A 17,518-nucleotide genomic window follows, 5' to 3' on the forward strand; every position below is an offset into this window, starting at 1 on the left:
CGATTACTTTCCGCTCAAATTAACTCTACTTCATATCTTTCTTATCTGATCCACTTGTGCTACCCTCTTCCCATTTAAGGGACATGCAATGGTATTAGATTTTATTTATCTCTGCCTTTATGTTACTTTCAAGGTATCCTTTAGTCTAATAGTCTTCTTCTCATCGTTGTCATACTGGTTTTTATTCTTCTTTACCATGGTTTACACAATTGCTACAATAGCCTACAGATCTGACATATCAAGCCCTTGTTGGAACACGTGTAATGGTGCCACACCACAAACTCCGTAACAAAGCATAAACACCTTTTTCACCTGACTTTGAAATTTGGATTCATTTATTTTTTTAAAATCCTTTTATTGGAGGCTCTTCCAGATATTATAACAATCCATAAATTAACTATATAAAGCAAACTTGTACATACATTGCCATCATCGTTTCTGAACATTGTCTTTCTACTTAAAGCCCTTTGATATCGGCTACTCTTTCTTCCCTCCCTCCCCCATCCCCCTGCCCTTGTGAACCCTTAATAAATGATGTAATTTTATTTTTAATTTCTAACTCCATCCACCGTAGCCCTTCACCCACATTTCTGTTATTCATCCCTCTGGTGTGGGGAGGGGTTATACATCCATCATTACTTTCAGTTACCCGTTTCTCCCCACTCACTCCCCCTAATTCTTCTGTACCCTCATGGTAATGCTACCCCGTTACTGTTTCTAAAGGGTTTATCAGTCCTGGATTCCATGTGTTGAAAGCAGTTATCTGTACCAATGTACACATTCTGGTCTAGCAGGATTTGTGATGTAAAACTGGGCTCATGGTAGTGTGTGGAGGAAGCATTAAAGAAATGGAGAAATGCTGTGTGTTTTATTGGTGCTACAATGCACACTGGATGAATTTTCCCTTCCCTGTGAACCTTCTTTGAGGGAATGTCCAATTGTCTACAGAGAGGCTCTGGGTCTCCACTCTGACCCCTTTCCTTCATGTCAATATAATTGTTTATTTTTTATTTTCTGATACCTGATCCTGTTGTCACCTTGTGATCACACAGGCTGGTGTGCTTCTTCCATGTGGTGAGCTTATTGCTTCCCTGTTAGATGCTGCTTGTTTAACTTCAAGCCTTTATGACCCCAGACACTATATCGTTTAATATCTGGGCACCATTAACTTTCTTCACCACAATTGCTTATGCATCCATTTCATCCTCAGTGATCATGTCAGGAAGTTGAGTATCCCACAGTGTCAGGTTATTAGAACAAAGTTTTCTTGTGTTGAGGAAAGACAAGTAGAAGCCCAGAGTAGCCTGCTACCTTAATACTTTTAACATATAAATTTGTGTGTATAGACCAATGGGGGAAGGGAGCAGGGAGTCAATAAGCTCAGGGACAGGGGAACAACAAAGGATCCAAAATCGATGACAAGGAGGGTGTAGAATGCCTGTTGGTGTTTGATCAACTATAATGTAGCTGAAAGGCAATACTGAGGGCTGAATGACGGGTGAGCATGATAGTGGGGCAGTAGGAATGTAAAAGGAAATAGAGGAAAGGACTAGGAGGTAAACGCTAAATAGAGAAGTATAATTATAGACATGTATGTATGTAAATATATTAATACATGAAACTAAGGGTATTGGATTCATTTCTAACCTACTTTATCCAACCTCTTCTCTTACAGTCTTCCCCCACCCCCACTTTTTTCACTCTAATATTATAACTTACGTTTGCTGCTCCATTCATATCATAACATTTGCATCAATGTTTTTCTTTATATATCTTCAATTTCTCACCAATTACACTTTCCACTTGGCTAATAACAGCTAATCTGTAAATACTCCCACATCTAAACACTAACACAGATTTCTCCCCTATCCTCTGTCTACAGAATTTAAGTGTACCACTAACTTCATAAGTTCTCCAATTTCTAAAATTCAACCTCTAATGAACCCACTTGTTCAACGACTCCTTTTTAATGCTATGTTCCCAATATGTTAAAGTTGTACATTTACAAGAGACCAAAATCCTTAACCCCTCTATTTTTCTAATATTTCACAATCTATCAGTATTTCCTCAACTGTACTTACCTCATTTTTTCCTGCACCAATACCTAATCTCTGCTCTAACTACCACCGTATCCCACTATAACACCAGTCCTGTCTCCCACGCTATTCTGAAAGTACCTTTCTAGGCTAGTCGACATTATTCATAGAGCACTCACTTTTACCCCTTCTACCTCGCATGCTCTCTTCCACACCCAAAGCCATTCAAACCTTTATAACAAAAACCCACATGTTCTTCACAATGCTGTCATTTCCTAATCCTCTTGCCACGCTTGACTTCTCTTCCTGGCACTGATCACCCCATGGCATGCACATAGTGGTTGGTGTGTTCTCTGTGTCTTTCCTCTACAGAGAGACAGTGCCTGCTCTGCAGGTTGTCAGGTGCTGAGGCGATGGCTCTGCCCACAGTGCCATGACCTGAGTCCTCCTCACAGTTGTTTCTACATTTGGGCCCATTGATGCAGCCCCTGTGTCTCTCCGTACTGCATTATACAACTTTGAGAATAAGAAACTGTTTGCCTCATCTTTTCATTTGTGATCTGATCATATTATAGAAATGAATGCATGGTAACAAAGAAATCCTAAGAAGTCCTTTCCAGATGCCTGTAATTGCCCTGACTGGCAATCAAAGTCACAGCAGGACTGGTCATGCTATTTTTCAATATGAAATATTGTAAAGATATCTAGATAAAATCTCTATGGATTTGTAATATTTACACTTCGTAAAAGGTTCTTGTTTGTTAATGAAATAAGCTGTGTCTTTCAACAAGTGAATCTGTGTGTTTTCAGAGATCATCTACAGCTGGGTATTTAATGAATTCCCTTCCTTTGTGGCGGAAGACAGCCGGCGCTTCATTTCCCAGGAGACAGGCAACCTCTACATTTCTAAAGTGCAAACATCGGATGTTGGCAGCTACATATGCTTGGTGAAAAACGCAGTGACGAATGAACGCGTACTTAGTCCTCCAACTCCACTCACACTGCGTAATGATGGTAAGTCCACTGACCGGGTTAAAGTGGTTAACCACGGCAAGATAGAAACTCTAAACAGAGATCTGTGTTTTACTAAGCAATCTATGCTTTTAAAAAATCAAGAGGAATTTACCAGTTGGAATCATGAAATTTTTAGATTGAGATTATGCATACCTTACAAAAAACCTGTGAAATAGGAAAGTGATGATCCATGGATGAGAAATAACCCCCATAATGCTCCTCTGGGGCCCCAAATGGAGAGAGTTTCTGAGAAGAAGAACTGTAATAAAGAGTCCACAGTTCTTCCCTTTGCTCTTTAGTGCCTCCATATAGCATATGTGTATGAATTGCAAGCATTTTATGGGTTCACTTTTCATTACGTTTTTATTTTAGCTGCTTTCAAATGGAATGTTCAGCTTTTAATACTTCATGGTATAGTTATAATTGTTGTTATTGCTTTTCCAATAATAGGAGCCGTTGGAACTTTAACTTTTAAGTGCAATTCAGGCAGAAATGATGATTCTATAATTATAGATATTGCCATCTATCTAAAGAATCTTCAAGTTTAAACACCTCATTTGTAGTTACAGACATTTACAGTTAAGCATTGAAGTAAAGAAGTCAAGCGCTATGTTACAGTTGATATATGATACGTGGATTGCTTTGTCATGCAATAAAAAATATCTATGGAGGCAATATTAAGAAGTGAGCTTGTAAATTCTGATTGATTATATAGTTTAAAAATTCTATATCAATTCTACCTTTCTTATGCTTGTTATTAGAAATATATATTGACAATGTATGGTCAGAAACCATACTACATAGATATTTGTTTACCATTTGCTTTTTTATTTTATGTATTAAAAGTCCATGGTTTATATATTTTATAATAATGAACCTATGGGGTAAAGACTGCAAATGACATGTCTATTTTAAAGATGAGGAAAGCGTTATTAGGGAAATTAAGGGACTGACAAAGGCAACATAGCTAGGTGAAGAGATGGAAGAATTAGGAGAGAAACAGGCGTGGAAATGGGGGAACCAATGGAGCAATTGCTATAATTAACCAGCAAAAATATAATGAGGGACTGAACAAGAAAAATGGCAATAGTATTGGAAATCAGGGGACAGAGCTGAGATAGGATGTAGAATTACCAAGATTTGATGATTTATTAAGTATGGGGCTTTGGAGTAGGAAGAAGCTAGTATTTAAAATTGTTTTGGGCAATTATTGGTCTAATGTTTGTGTGAGTAATAATTCTCTTCCTAGAATGCATAATAAAAGAGGAAGATTAGATTGAGAGTGGATGTCAATGAACTCATTTCTATCGAGTCCATTCTGACTCACAGCAACACTGTAGGGCAGGGTACAACTGCCCCTGTGGGCTTCCAAGCCTAACTCTTGTCAGGAGTTGAACGCCTCATCTTTCTCCAGGGGAGCAGCTGGTGGTTTCAAACTGCAGACCTTGCAGTGGGCAGCCCAAGACATTTTTCTTCTCATCGTAGACAGGTCTTAGATAATCTTGATCATCTAATCAATAGTGATAGAATTGAAAATGATGACTCTTAAATCTCTTTCTCTAATCCAGCCCTTACTTATGAGTATTAGGTATTAATTTCTAAATGTCTCTACATTTTTCTACATATCCTTGAGAGGGAGAAGTGCAAGCAGGCATGGTAAACTCTATTTGAATTGCTTTTAGTAATTAAAAATTGTTTTAAAAACAATGGAGATTTAGGTACAATGTGTAAATTGAAAGGTAACATCAGAAAAAATATAGATATAAACTCAAGGCAGATAGGATAGAAATATATATATATATATATATATATATATATATATATATATATATATACACTTCTTATATTAGGCAATCAACAGTTTTTATGAAAACCCGATTAATGAAGAAGCATATAAACATATGTGTGTACATATACATGTGTGTATAACCAAAAATATTTTTTAAAAAAACAAACACACTGCTGTCAAGTAGGACAGAATAGAAAATCCCCGCTGAGTTTCTGAGACGGGGACTCTTTGCAGCATTAGAAAGCCCCGTCTTTCCCCTGAGTTGTCCTCAGTGACTTTGACCTGCTGACCTTGCAGATCACAGCCAACTCAAAACCACTATACCACCAGGTCATATCCCTATATACTCATGTATTAACCAAATTTTTCAGCACATTTTTAATGCAGTTCTGTGGTAAATTTAGGTGCCTTGGCTACAACTTGAGTATATGGCATAAATGTATACATATATACTAATTCATGAACTATATATACATATGCATGCATATACAGGAGGGGCTACCAAAAGAAACACGGAATTTTTTCAAAGCTATATATTTAACTTTTTTTTTTTTTTACAAAACAAACTTATCACCTTGAATGTACCTTCCATTACACATAATACGTTGGTCAAATCTGTGATTCTGTTCTTGGAAACATTTTTCAAACTCATCTGTTTGGTTGGCTGACAGCACCTCCCTCATTGTTTTATTCGCTTCTTCTACATCTTCATATTGCTGTCCTTCATGTTCCTCTGCATTTGCAGAAGTCACATGGAGTGAAGTCAGGTGAGTGAGGTGTGTGGGGGCAAGAGAGGCATGCTGGTTTTTTGGCCCAAAACTGGTGCACAGAGATGACTGTGTGAGCAGTTGCACTGTGGTGGTGGCAAAACCAATACCCCCTCTGCCATGTTTGCCACAAATCAGCCCTTTTATGCAACCTTTCAGAACCTCCGTTATACAATCTTTAGAGAACCTATAAATAGATAGCTTGATTAACAGTTTTACCAGCTGGAACAAACTCCAAATGCATTCACATAAAAAAACAAAAACAAATGACCATTGTCTTGATCTGTGACTTCATTTTCTGAGCTTTTGGGGAAGGTGAAAATGGCATCTTCTACTGACTTGATTGATGTTTACTTTTGGGGTCATAGAAGTAACACCATGTCTTGTCACCAGTAATGACCTTGGGAAAAAATTTAGGTCACTTTGGAACTGTTCTTTCAAAGCATGACATGTTTATATTCAAGCTCTTTTTCCTGGCCAACCACAACCCGAGGCATAAATTTTGTAGTGACCTTTCTCTTCCACAAATCTTCCCTTAAAATTAACTGAACCAAGCTCCAAGATAATCCAGATAACATCCCTGACTCTTCAGTTGTCCACCTTCGTATTCTGAGTACAAGTTGCATGAGGTTTGTCATATTCGACTTTCACACCTTTTTTGAAACAAGGAAATTACACATACACTTGAGTTTCTACCATAACACTGTCCTTGTAAGCTGTGTTCAATATATAACACAGTTTCTGTTGTGTTCAACATCGCAGCAGTTTCTGCAGCACTTTTCCTGAGCAGGAAGCAAAATGTCACAGCCGCACACTGTTCTCTTAAACTGACCATCACAAAAAATGAGCTTCAAGTGAAAATGCTTTTACGAAAAAATTCACTGTGACCAAAGAGAACCTCCCCAGGCGATGCCACTGGGTGCACTAACTCAGAGCGAGTTGCTTGATGCTCACCTAGTGGAGAAAATGCACACTAAGAAAGCTCTGCCCAGCTGAGCTTTGTTCCTTTTTCTTTTTTTATTTTGGGGGGGGGGAGGGTGGTAGTGTTACTCCCTTGTATATTCTTCTGCCAGGTCCCTGGGAATGTGCTTACTGTATCATTTTAAACCGATTTCCATGCCTGTGTTACACTGGATGTGTTTTTCATCACGCATGAAACTTGAATTACAAATAACATATAGAAAAATAAGACTAATAACTCTGATTATAACTTTGGAAGTAGTTATTCTTTAATTAAATAACAATGTTGCAGACAAGTGAGCTTTATACAAGCCTTCAGTAATCCACATTTTATTGGGAAAATAAGACAAATCTTACAAAAGATGACTCAAGAGGTGCCCAAGAGTTACATACAGCAAATATAAATACTATTAGGTAGATAATAATGAAACAGCAGTAACAATGAAAAATAATCCACATGATTAAATTTGGACGATGAACCACTGGGTGGGTCACCAGGACTATGCCACTGCTGTATATAGGTTTAGCAGCGGGCATTTCTATACATGCATATGTGTGTGCTGTAAGTTTAGTCACATATATATAACAGAGTAAGTAGGGGATAAAATTATGGAAACTACTTTGTCATAACTAAATCCCTTGAGAGAATGCGTTACTGAACTTGGAGGAGTAGGATCACTAGCTTTAGAGGAAATTCAGACAATTGGCATAGCTTCCACATCCTACTGTAGAGAGTGATAACTCTGGAATTAAACTCTAGTCAGCAGTGTCTATCCGGAGGAAGGAAATGGTGCAGAAAAACAGACTCAAGGAAAAAACGTCTTAATGAACCATACAAACCATAGTCAGCGCTTCCCTGAGACTGGAACTAGATATTATTCAGCTACCACTCCTGGTCACATTGACTGGGACCATATAAGGTCCTCAATAAAACAGAAGAAAGATGTAGAATAAAATTTAAATTCATTCAAAAACCAAACTTGGCCTGTTAGAGACTGATGGAACCTCTCAGACTGTGACTTTAGATACACTTCATACCTGGTACTGCACCCACCTCCAGGATGACCTTGAAGCAAACAATAAGCAGGCCTATAAAGTAAACAGTGGCACTCATATGGATCATAGCCCTTCAAATAATGAACCCCCAGACAAAGCCCAGGATGCAGGAAGAGACAGGGAACTAGAATAAATGGGAAAGGGAATCTTGGAAGGAATGAGGGATGGAATCAATAACTTTACAAAACAAAGTGTGTAGTAATTGTTTAACAGAAACTAATTTATCAGTAAGGCTTTGCCTAAAGCCACAATAAACAGGTTTAAATATAATGAGAAATATATATGCCAAGGTCAGGTTGTTTTTGTTAGGGGCTGTTGGGTTGGTTCTGATTCAAAGTGACCTTATGTACAATGAAATGAAACACCACCTTGTCCTGAGCCAACTCACAATTGCTATGTTCTGTTGCTATTCATAAGGTTTTCAGTGGCTAAGTTCTCTTCCTTCTTCAGACACTGGAATCTGGAAGTTCTGGTGAAACCTGTTCACCTAGCTTCCAGTATCCCAGCAATACACAAGTCACCACAGTCAGAAAAGCTGACAGACAAGTGAGAGTTAATAGGAAAACAGTATGGTCTCTGGTAGACTAGTCTAGTAAACTAATAAATACTAGTAGCTACTAGTCTAATAGAATAACACATATAACATTTTTGATCACCGATGGAAGAATAAGCATGTATGTGGGTTAAATGGCTAAACAGAGAAAATTAAAATTTGAAATAGAGTTTAAGGGATCTGAAGAAGCAACTGAAGACCAAGGGACCTATGGGAGTTTAAACAAGCTCTGAGGGAATTACATAGGAAACACGTCTCCGATGAAATCCCTTTATCCACATTTGAGGGATGGTAGGAAAGGGGTTACTAAACAGAACTCATTGGAGCAATGTGTATCAAATCTGATTTGAGAAGTCAAAACTTTATCAGTGTATCCCCCCTCTGATGCATACCGGGCCTGATCTGATTTTAAACATTTATGTGTGTTGTTTGTTCGTTCATATTAGGGTATGTCTCAGAAGTGTGCTGTCATTGGAGGTTACCTTGTTGAAGCTGTGTTCTGTGTTTTCCTATATGTGAAACTCATGACTGATGGACCGATAGGGACAGCAAGTAGAATAAGAGTTTTAGGGACCAGGAGGTAAGTGGTGGGGTGGAGGTGGGAAGACCATGTCAGGGAGTTCAGACAGAAAAATAATGTTTGGAAACTGATTGTGGTAGCAAGTGTATACAATTCTGCTTGACATGATTGAACTATGGAATGATATGGTATGATGTATTAACTCCCAATTAATAATACATAATAATAATAAATAAATATAGAAGCTCTGAAATCACTTAGTAAATAGGCCATAAGAAATGGGACCACGTGCTCGCTTCGGCGGCACATATACTAAAATTGGAATGATACAGAGAAGATTTTCATGGCCCCTGCGCAAGGATGACATGCAAATTCGTGAAGCGTTCCATATTTTTTATATTACTATATCAGCAGGTCCACCTAGACAAGATAGGCTGGACAAACAATGAGAGAAAAAAATAACAGGACCAACAGTCCTGGAGGGACATGAGAGCATGGGAGGTAGGGAGGGGGTGTCGGCCAACACAGGGACAAGGGAACAGCTAGTGGTTTAAAAGCAGAGGAGGGAGGGATGGGAGGACTGGTAGGAAGTGACCAAGAGCAAGGTAACTGAGAGGAATTATTGAAACCAGAATGAAAGCTGAACATGGTAATGGGACGGGAGGAAAGCGAAAGGAAATAGAGGAAAGGAGTAGGAGGCAAAGTGCATACAGAGGCCTAAATACAGACATGTACATATATTTTTGATTATGGGGGCAATAGACTTATGTGCATATATTTATAGGTTCAGTAGTAGGGTAGCAGATGGACATTGGGCCTCCTCACACATACTCCCCCAATACAATAGCACCTCGCCCTGCAAAACGGTCAATGCATGATACTCACCTTCCCGACACGATCACTGAAGACAGACGTGTGTAAGCAAACATGGTGAAGAAAGCTGATGGTGCCCAGCTATCAAAAAGATATAGCGTCTGGGGTCTTAAAGGCTTGAAGGCAAACAAGCAGCCATCTAGCTCAGAAGCAACAAAGCCCACAGAGAAGAAGCACATGGCCTCAGCAAATACAAGGTGTTGAATGGACCATGTAGCAGACACCAAGGAACAAAAACAATCATTGTGTGATCACCTTCCTAACATAAACGCTAAAGACAAAGGTGTGCATAAGCAAGTGTGGTGAAGAAGGCTGATGGTGCCCGGCTACTGAGAGATATAGCATCAGGGGACATAAAGGCTTGAAAGCAAACAAGCGGCCATCTAGCCCAGAAGCAACAAAGCCCACACGGAAGCAGCACACCAACATGGGTGATCGTGAAAGGCAGAGGAGACCAGGTCTCAAACAACAAAGGCGGGGTGGTGGTGGGAATCACATCACCGTGAAAGAGGGGGAGTGCGTGATTGGGACCCAATGCCCATCTGTAGACTGCTGGACATCCCTTCCAGAGGGGTGGTGAGGAGGTGATGGGTCACTCAGGGTTCAGTGTACCAACAATGAAACTCAAAACCTTCCTCTAGTTCCTGAACGCTTCCTCCCCTCCCAATTATCATGACCCCAATTCTACCTTACGGACCCGGTTATACCAGAGGATGTACAGCGGTGCAGTAGGGATCTGGAAACACAGGTAATCTAGGACAGACGAATCCCTCAATACCCGCGGTAGGAGTGGCGACACCAGGAGGGAAGGGGGTGTAGAAAGGGAGAACCGATCTTGGAGAGCTATGTGTAACCTCATCTCTGGAAGATGGGCAATGGGAAGGTGGTTGAGATGAGATGCCGGGCAGTGTAAGATAAGATAAAATAATTATTTATAAACTATTAAGGGACCAGGGGGATGATGGGGAGTGGGTAGGGAGGAGAGGGGAAAAAAGGGAAACCGAGCTGATTCCAGGAACCCAAGTGGAAGGTGAATTTTGGGATTGACGAGTGCAACGAATGTATAAGGGTGCTTTGCTCAATTGATGTATGTATGGATTGTGATAAGAGTTGTATGAGCCCCAATACAAAGATTTATTAATTAAAAAAAGAAATCCGACCACACAAAGGAGGATGGAAATCAATACATATTCCTGAAATCAATAATCAATAAATATTCCTGAATCAATAAATATTCCAGTGCCACTCTATGGGCACAGTTGGTTAGACACTGGGCTGCTTACTTTAAGGTCAGCCCTTTGAACCCACCAGCCACTCGCAAAAGTCTTTCCTAAAAAGAGTTAAAGCCTTCTAGAACAGTTCTACTGTGATGCTTAGAATCAACTCAATGGCACTGGGCTCTTTTTATTGTTGTTATTTATCAATTAATTAATTTATTTATTATCTTCCTAGAGAAATCACATCATGTTATCAAAAATGTCCTTAAATTTAAAAAAGACTACATTCTACTCAATGCTATCTTTTGAATATTTTTTGTTTTTAGTCCCTGCCTGCCCAAACCCCACCACCACCTCTTTTTCCTTTTTTCCTGGATGTAAACAAGACCAAAGAGTTATTTATCTTTTACTAAAATGAATTTCTCATAGAAACCCAATTTTTTTAAGGTAATTGGTGGCATCATAAAGCAAAAACGTTCTGATTCTAGCATTTGGCACACATAGACTGCCAATCAGCATCATTCCTTCATATCTGATTCTGCTAGCCATCACACTCGATCCAGTTATCCCCCTCATTAGAGGGGGATTGATTCTACGATGTACCATCAAAGGAAACTCACATTAATTTTCTAGTTTCACATATTTAATATTTATCATCGTGTGATTGAAAAATCCATACTTAAAATTATGTGAAAGAAACAAAGGTAGGGAGGTGAGGCAGGCAGGGCCTGGAAAAAAACACTCAAAAGATAGCATTTAGTAGAATGTTGTCCTTTTTTTTTTTTACTTAAAGAAAGTTTATATAACATTAAGTAATTTCTCTTCAGGAAACATAATTGAAATGTGTGTTCTTGAGAAACATGTTTCTAACTGGTGTTAGAGTCAATAACAAGGAGGAGATAGGGATCCTTGACGGGGGAGGAGGTGGTGTCAGAGCAACAGCATCCTAGCTAAGGGGAGGTACCAAGAGGCAGAAACAAGGGGGAAATGGCAGTGGGGCAGGAGGAAGGTAAAAGGAAACAGAGGAAGGACCAAGGAAGCAAAGCAATGGATAGAGGTATAAACATGGTGGTGTACATATGTAAATACACTAATCCACAGAAATAGCAGTATTGGCCCATGTACATATATTTATAAAGCAATACACTGAGGTGGGGACTTTGGGTCTCTGCTCATACCCTCCCTCCATACAAGAACAGTGTTCTAACCAATCGGCAGTATGAGATGTTCACCCTGCCGACACAATCACTGAAGACAAAACAGGTGCATAAGCAAATGTGGTGAAGAGGATGGATGGTGCCCAGCTATTAAAAGATATAGCATCTAGAGTCCTAAAGGCTTGAAGTTACACAAGTCTCCATTCAGTAATGAGGCAACAAGTCCACATGGAAGAAGCACACTGTCGGTGCAATCATGAGGAGTTGGAGGGACCAGGTAATAGGCATCAGCAGACATATAACAAACAAAATCTATTGTTGAGAATGAGGGAAGCTAAAGCAGAGATCAAAGCCCATCTGCAGACAGTGGAACAATCTCCCCACCGAGGGCCCACAGGGAGGGCATGAGTCACCAGGGTGCAGTAAAGCATCAATGAAACACACAATGTTCCTCTGGTTCCTTGAGGCTTCCTCACCCCCCCCCCCACTGCCATGACCCCAGTGTTGCTTCCCAGTTCAGACTAGACTGGAACATGTACACAGGTAGAGAAAGGGATGGGAGCTCACCACACACAGAATCGAGTAACAGGAGTGGGAATGGTGATGCCGGAAGGGTAGGGGAAAGAGTGGGAGAAGAAGGGAGAAAGGGGAACCGATTGCAGTGATCGACACATAGCCATATACACCCCTCTATGGGGGATGAACAACAGAAAACATGGGGGAAGGGAGACAGCAGTTGGCATGAAAGATGAAAATGATAAAAATGTACATTCTATTGGGGGGCTATGAGGGTTGGGGGAAGGGGAGAGGAAAAAGAAGAGCTGGCACCGAGGGCTCAGTTGAAAGTAAGTGTCTAAAAGAGAATGAGGGCAGCATATGCACAAACATGCCTGATTTCAGTTGATGTGTGGATTGTGATAAGAGTTGTACGAGTCCCCAATAAAATGATACTGTTAGATGTCCTTAAGGTGGTTCCAGCTCCTAGGGACCCTGTGTGCAGCAGAACAAAACTATGCCGAGTCCTGAGTCAAACGCACAGTTGTTCCTATGGTTGAGCCCCTGTGGCAGTCATGATGTCAACCTAGCGTATAGAGGGCCTTCCTCTTTTTCGCTGCCCTTCTACTTTAGCCAGGGAGATGTCCTTCTCCAAGGACTGGTCTCTCCTGACCACATGTCCAGAGTATGTGAAATAAAGTTTCACCTTAATAAACACTTCTTCTGAAAACAAAACATCAAATATGATTGGAGATGAACCTATCATGATTTGGTCAACTGAAACTCTTACTGGAGTAAACACTTTCACAGCAGAGTCAGCCGTTACCACAGCTGTTGGTGCAGACTTTGAAAAGACCCCCGCAGTGTCTTGAATATAAAAATCAGATTTAACAGTTGTGACCATAGAGTTAGCTACAGAAATCATCCCAAGAATATTGTGTTTCTACCCTTCTCTTTAAAAAGGCATTTAGTTCTAACAATCATAAATTATATATCCATAGGAAAGTTTTTCTTTTCCCTTGAGCATAAGTAAAATGTTACTTGTTAAACAGTCTGTTATTGAGTATATTGTCTGAACCAAATATCTATAGGTAACTGGGGGCATGGAGCAATGAAAAGGGGTTACATTTGGGAGATGACCTCTTCTGTAGATGGTTGAAGAATGGTCACAAAGGATCAGAGTCTTGCAAAATGCACTTTGGACCCTCTCCTTGGAAGCTGGGTACATTGACTTTCTCTTTCCATCCCTGAGAAGTCACTGGATATTTGATAGTAAACATTCTGATGGGATAAAAAATGTTTATCCCGTTTGTGTAGTTTATTTCACTGAGAAAAACATTTTCATGATTTATCCATCTAGTCGCATATAACAGAGCTTTACTTATGTTTATGGCAGAAGCGTTCCCTTGTTGGGCTTATCCATTTACCTGTTGATCATTTGGAATATTTTTATCTTTTGACCACTGAATGATCCTTCAGTGAACACTGGTGTAGATGTAGCTCTCTTTCAGTGCCTGCTTTCAAGTCTTGGAAGCATATAATTTCAAGTAAATTTTCTGAGTCATATGATAACTTTATAATTAGCTTTTTAGGAACCACTAATTGTTTTTCCAACAGCGACTGCACCATTTGATACTTCCATCAGTAGTGAATGAGCATTCCACTGTTTCTACTGGATAAACAAAACTTTTAAATATACCTTTAATAAACCAAAAAGTCTATTCTAATAGGCATGAAGTGTTGTCTCATTGAGGTTTCGATTTGTATGTTCTTCAGAATGTTTATCAAAAAGTTACATGATCTTTTTGTTCCATTGTTCAACCAGCTTTTTGAAGCGTCCTTGACAAGATGGTTTGATACAGTGGGTACAACATCGACCTCAGATACAATAACAATTGTGAGGAATGCACAGGACTAGACAGTGCTTCATTCTGTTAACCATGGTGCCACTGAGACCCAGTGTGGACTCACTGGTCCCTAACAGCAACAGCAAACCTGTGACTTCTGCGGTAGGCTGAATAATGCCATTGCCCACGATGTCCACACTCTAGTCCTTGATTTTTTTATATTTCCACAACCAATGAATGAATAAGTATTTTCATTTCTCTACTAGCTAACCAAAACTTGTTATTCACCTTTAAAAAAACACTTTGAGATATTAAGTAAAGGATCTTGCGATATAAATATTTTCCTGGATAATCCAGGTTGGCCGTATATGGCATGCGTAAGATGAGGATGGGGCAATGTAACTGCAGAAGAGAATGTGGTACAAAGAAAGAGATTGGAGTGATGTGTTTTGAAGATGGGGGAAAGAATCATGAGCCATGGAATGCAAAGAAAGCAAAACTATTCTCTCCTCAAGCCCCAGAGGGACGGTAACTCTGCTGACACCTTGATGTCAACGCAATGAAATTTATTTTAGATGCCTGCCTTCAAAAATATGAGAATATGCGTGCAGTTTTAAATCAATAGCTTTGGCAATTTATTATAAGAACTGAAATGCTGGCAGTGGTTCAAATTCAACAACGAGACAAAGACATGGCAATTTGCTTCTGGAAGAGTTTTACTAGAATTCACATGCATTCTCTTTGAGATATAATTGACACAATGGTAACAGAGTCCAGGCAAAAATATCCTGGCGTTTCTTGTACAATAGTCACAGTATTCCACACAGTTTGTTCCCATTTAATCGATAACTTGAAAAGAATCATGGATGGCAATAGGCAATAAATATGTGAAAAATCTACATTTCAAAACTGTGCCTCAATCCAGTAACTATTGAATAGTCTCCTTTGTGATTAAGCACATAAAATTGGAATAACTATTAAATAAAGAAACGATAGAATAAATGGCCCTGTTAAATGCATCCTCGTTCCATGCATATCTCTGCCCGCTTTGTCCCAAGTAAAACACAGAGACGATGGGTCCTCCGATGGGTTGGACCCTCAACAATGCCATGTAGCAACGTCAGTCTTCATTTCCTCAACAGTCTAGTCATCACAAGGATTATCCTCATTGGAAAGGCTTTGTATATTCTTAGCTATTTTCACAATCTCCTCTCAGTTCTTCTCCTTGGGGATTAATGCCTTACACTAAATCCAGGAAGTTTTCTTCTCATCATTGTTCAGAATTTTCAATGACTACATAGCTTGTGACAAGAACACTCCAATCAGAACATCCTACTATATTCATCTGTACTTAAAAAAAAGCTACATAGTGTTTAGGCTTGATATGATATCAAACTCTGCTGAAATATAGAAATGTATTTGGCTTTTATTAGTCTTTTATTTATTTTACTATGTGTCTCAATGGAAAGTTTATCTTCTTGATAGGAAATAAATTAAATAAAAGCATCAAGAAATCAGTGAATGGTTTCTAAGTAAAATGAATGTTTCATTTTCTCAGATGTCCTTGAAAATCAGTCATTCTGTACAACTCCATTTGTCCTCAAGCAGATTTATAAAGGCAACTTGAAATTCTATTTATTGAGATAAGAAATACGATAAAGAAAAACAATGCGCATCATTTCATTAGCTCTCAATATGTCTTAGAAACTTTGAAGAATGATTTAATAAGAGTTTTCAAATAATAAGCTAAATGTATTAAGTATATATCTAACTTAAGCTTTTTCCTGGTTTCCGACCTGAAAACCTGTCATTTGTAATTCAGGAACTCAAATCTCAAAGGATTTAAACTTTTGATAACTGGTCTAGTAACAGTGAATGCATCGTTTTTAATATAAGAAAGTAATGTGAGCACTCTGGTGTTTTGTGCATCAGTGAGAAATGCGTTTTCAGTCATGTTAATCTGACATTCTTCACTATTCCAGACTTCTCAAGAGAACACGCTCACTCTTCTCCACGCGGACACTTCCTTTCATCACCGTCTTCGTGGTTCTGAGCCTCACTACCCACCCAAGGAGTTTTAGCACAATTAGTCAAGTGTCCGGGAATTAACTGCATGGGCTCTTTCTGGGCACCCACCTCTCTTGGGCTCTTTGTAGGCCATGATTAAACCTGAAATTCTTTGCTTCTGCTCTTCATCCTCTCTTGTCTGCAACTCTGTCCTCTGTCAGTCCCTTTTTGATGATCTAGCCCCTAAATCAGCCAATCCGTTTCTCTACCTGTGTATCCAACTACCCATTAATCTCATTTGTTCACACTTAGATATGCTCCAAAAGACTTTAAGGAAATATTTACTCTTAAATGGAGCCCTGTAGCACAGTGAGTGACAGCAAGCGCACTGGTTCAAAGCCAGCACCCACTGGCAGGGAGAAAGATAGGGAGTTCTACTTTTTTTTTTTTTGTGGTAGACCATTTTTTTTTAAACATTTTATTAGGGGCTCATACAACTGTTATCACAATCCATACATATAAACACATCAATTGTATAAGGCATTTCTGTACATTCTCTTCCCTAATCATTTTCTTTTTTTCTTTGCGTTCTACTTTTGTTTTGATCTCAGAAATGCGCCATGGCAGTTCTCCCCTTTTCCATGGTGTCACTATGCAACAGTTCAACTCTACAGCAGTGCCTTTTTGCTTTTGTTTTGGATCCTCCTACATACAGTCGGGGCACAGAGTGGAGACCTAAAGCCCATCTGTAGACAATTGAGCATCTCCTTACAGAAGGGTCACAAGGAAGAGATGAGCCAGTCAGGGTGCAGTGTAGCACTGAGGAAACATACAACTCTTCTCACAGTGGTTCTCAACCTTCCTAATGTCGCGACCCTTTAATACTCATGTCGTAGTGACCCCCCAACAATAAAATGATTTTTGTTGCCACTTCTTAACTGTAATTTTGCTACTGCTATGAATCAGGCAACCCCCGTGAAAGGGTCTTTCGACCCCCAAAGGGGTGAAGAACCACAGGTTGAGAACTGCTGCTTCTAGTTCTTTAATGCTTCCCCCCTCCCCACTATCATGAACCCTATTTTATTTTACAAATCTGGCTAGACCAGAGCACGTACAATGTAAAGATAAGAGCCTGAAATCCAAAGAATACAGGACAGATAAACCCCTCAGGACCAAAAATGAGAGTTGTAATAGAAGGAGGGGAAGGGGAAGGGGAAGGTGGGGGAA

The 17,518-nt window shown here is 39.5% G+C and overlaps 1 protein-coding gene and 1 non-coding gene across 2 annotated transcripts in view; both read left to right on the plus strand.

The window, feature by feature from the left end:
- Positions 1-17,518, plus strand: part of CNTN5 (contactin 5) — a 557,068-nt gene that overhangs the window by 161,224 nt on the left and 378,326 nt on the right. Inside the window, exon 7 of the mRNA XM_075547810.1 lies at positions 2,847-3,050. Coding sequence (XP_075403925.1) covers positions 2,847-3,050 — 204 coding nt within the window. The remainder of the gene's footprint in view (positions 1-2,846; positions 3,051-17,518) is intronic.
- LOC142447472 (U6 spliceosomal RNA) lies at positions 8,984-9,090 on the plus strand. Its single transcript, XR_012784171.1, has one exon. It is a non-coding gene; the product is annotated as a U6 spliceosomal RNA (small nuclear RNA).

This window comes from Tenrec ecaudatus, chromosome 4 (genome assembly GCF_050624435.1).
Source record: "Tenrec ecaudatus isolate mTenEca1 chromosome 4, mTenEca1.hap1, whole genome shotgun sequence".
NCBI classification, from domain to species: domain Eukaryota; kingdom Metazoa; phylum Chordata; class Mammalia; order Afrosoricida; family Tenrecidae; genus Tenrec; species Tenrec ecaudatus.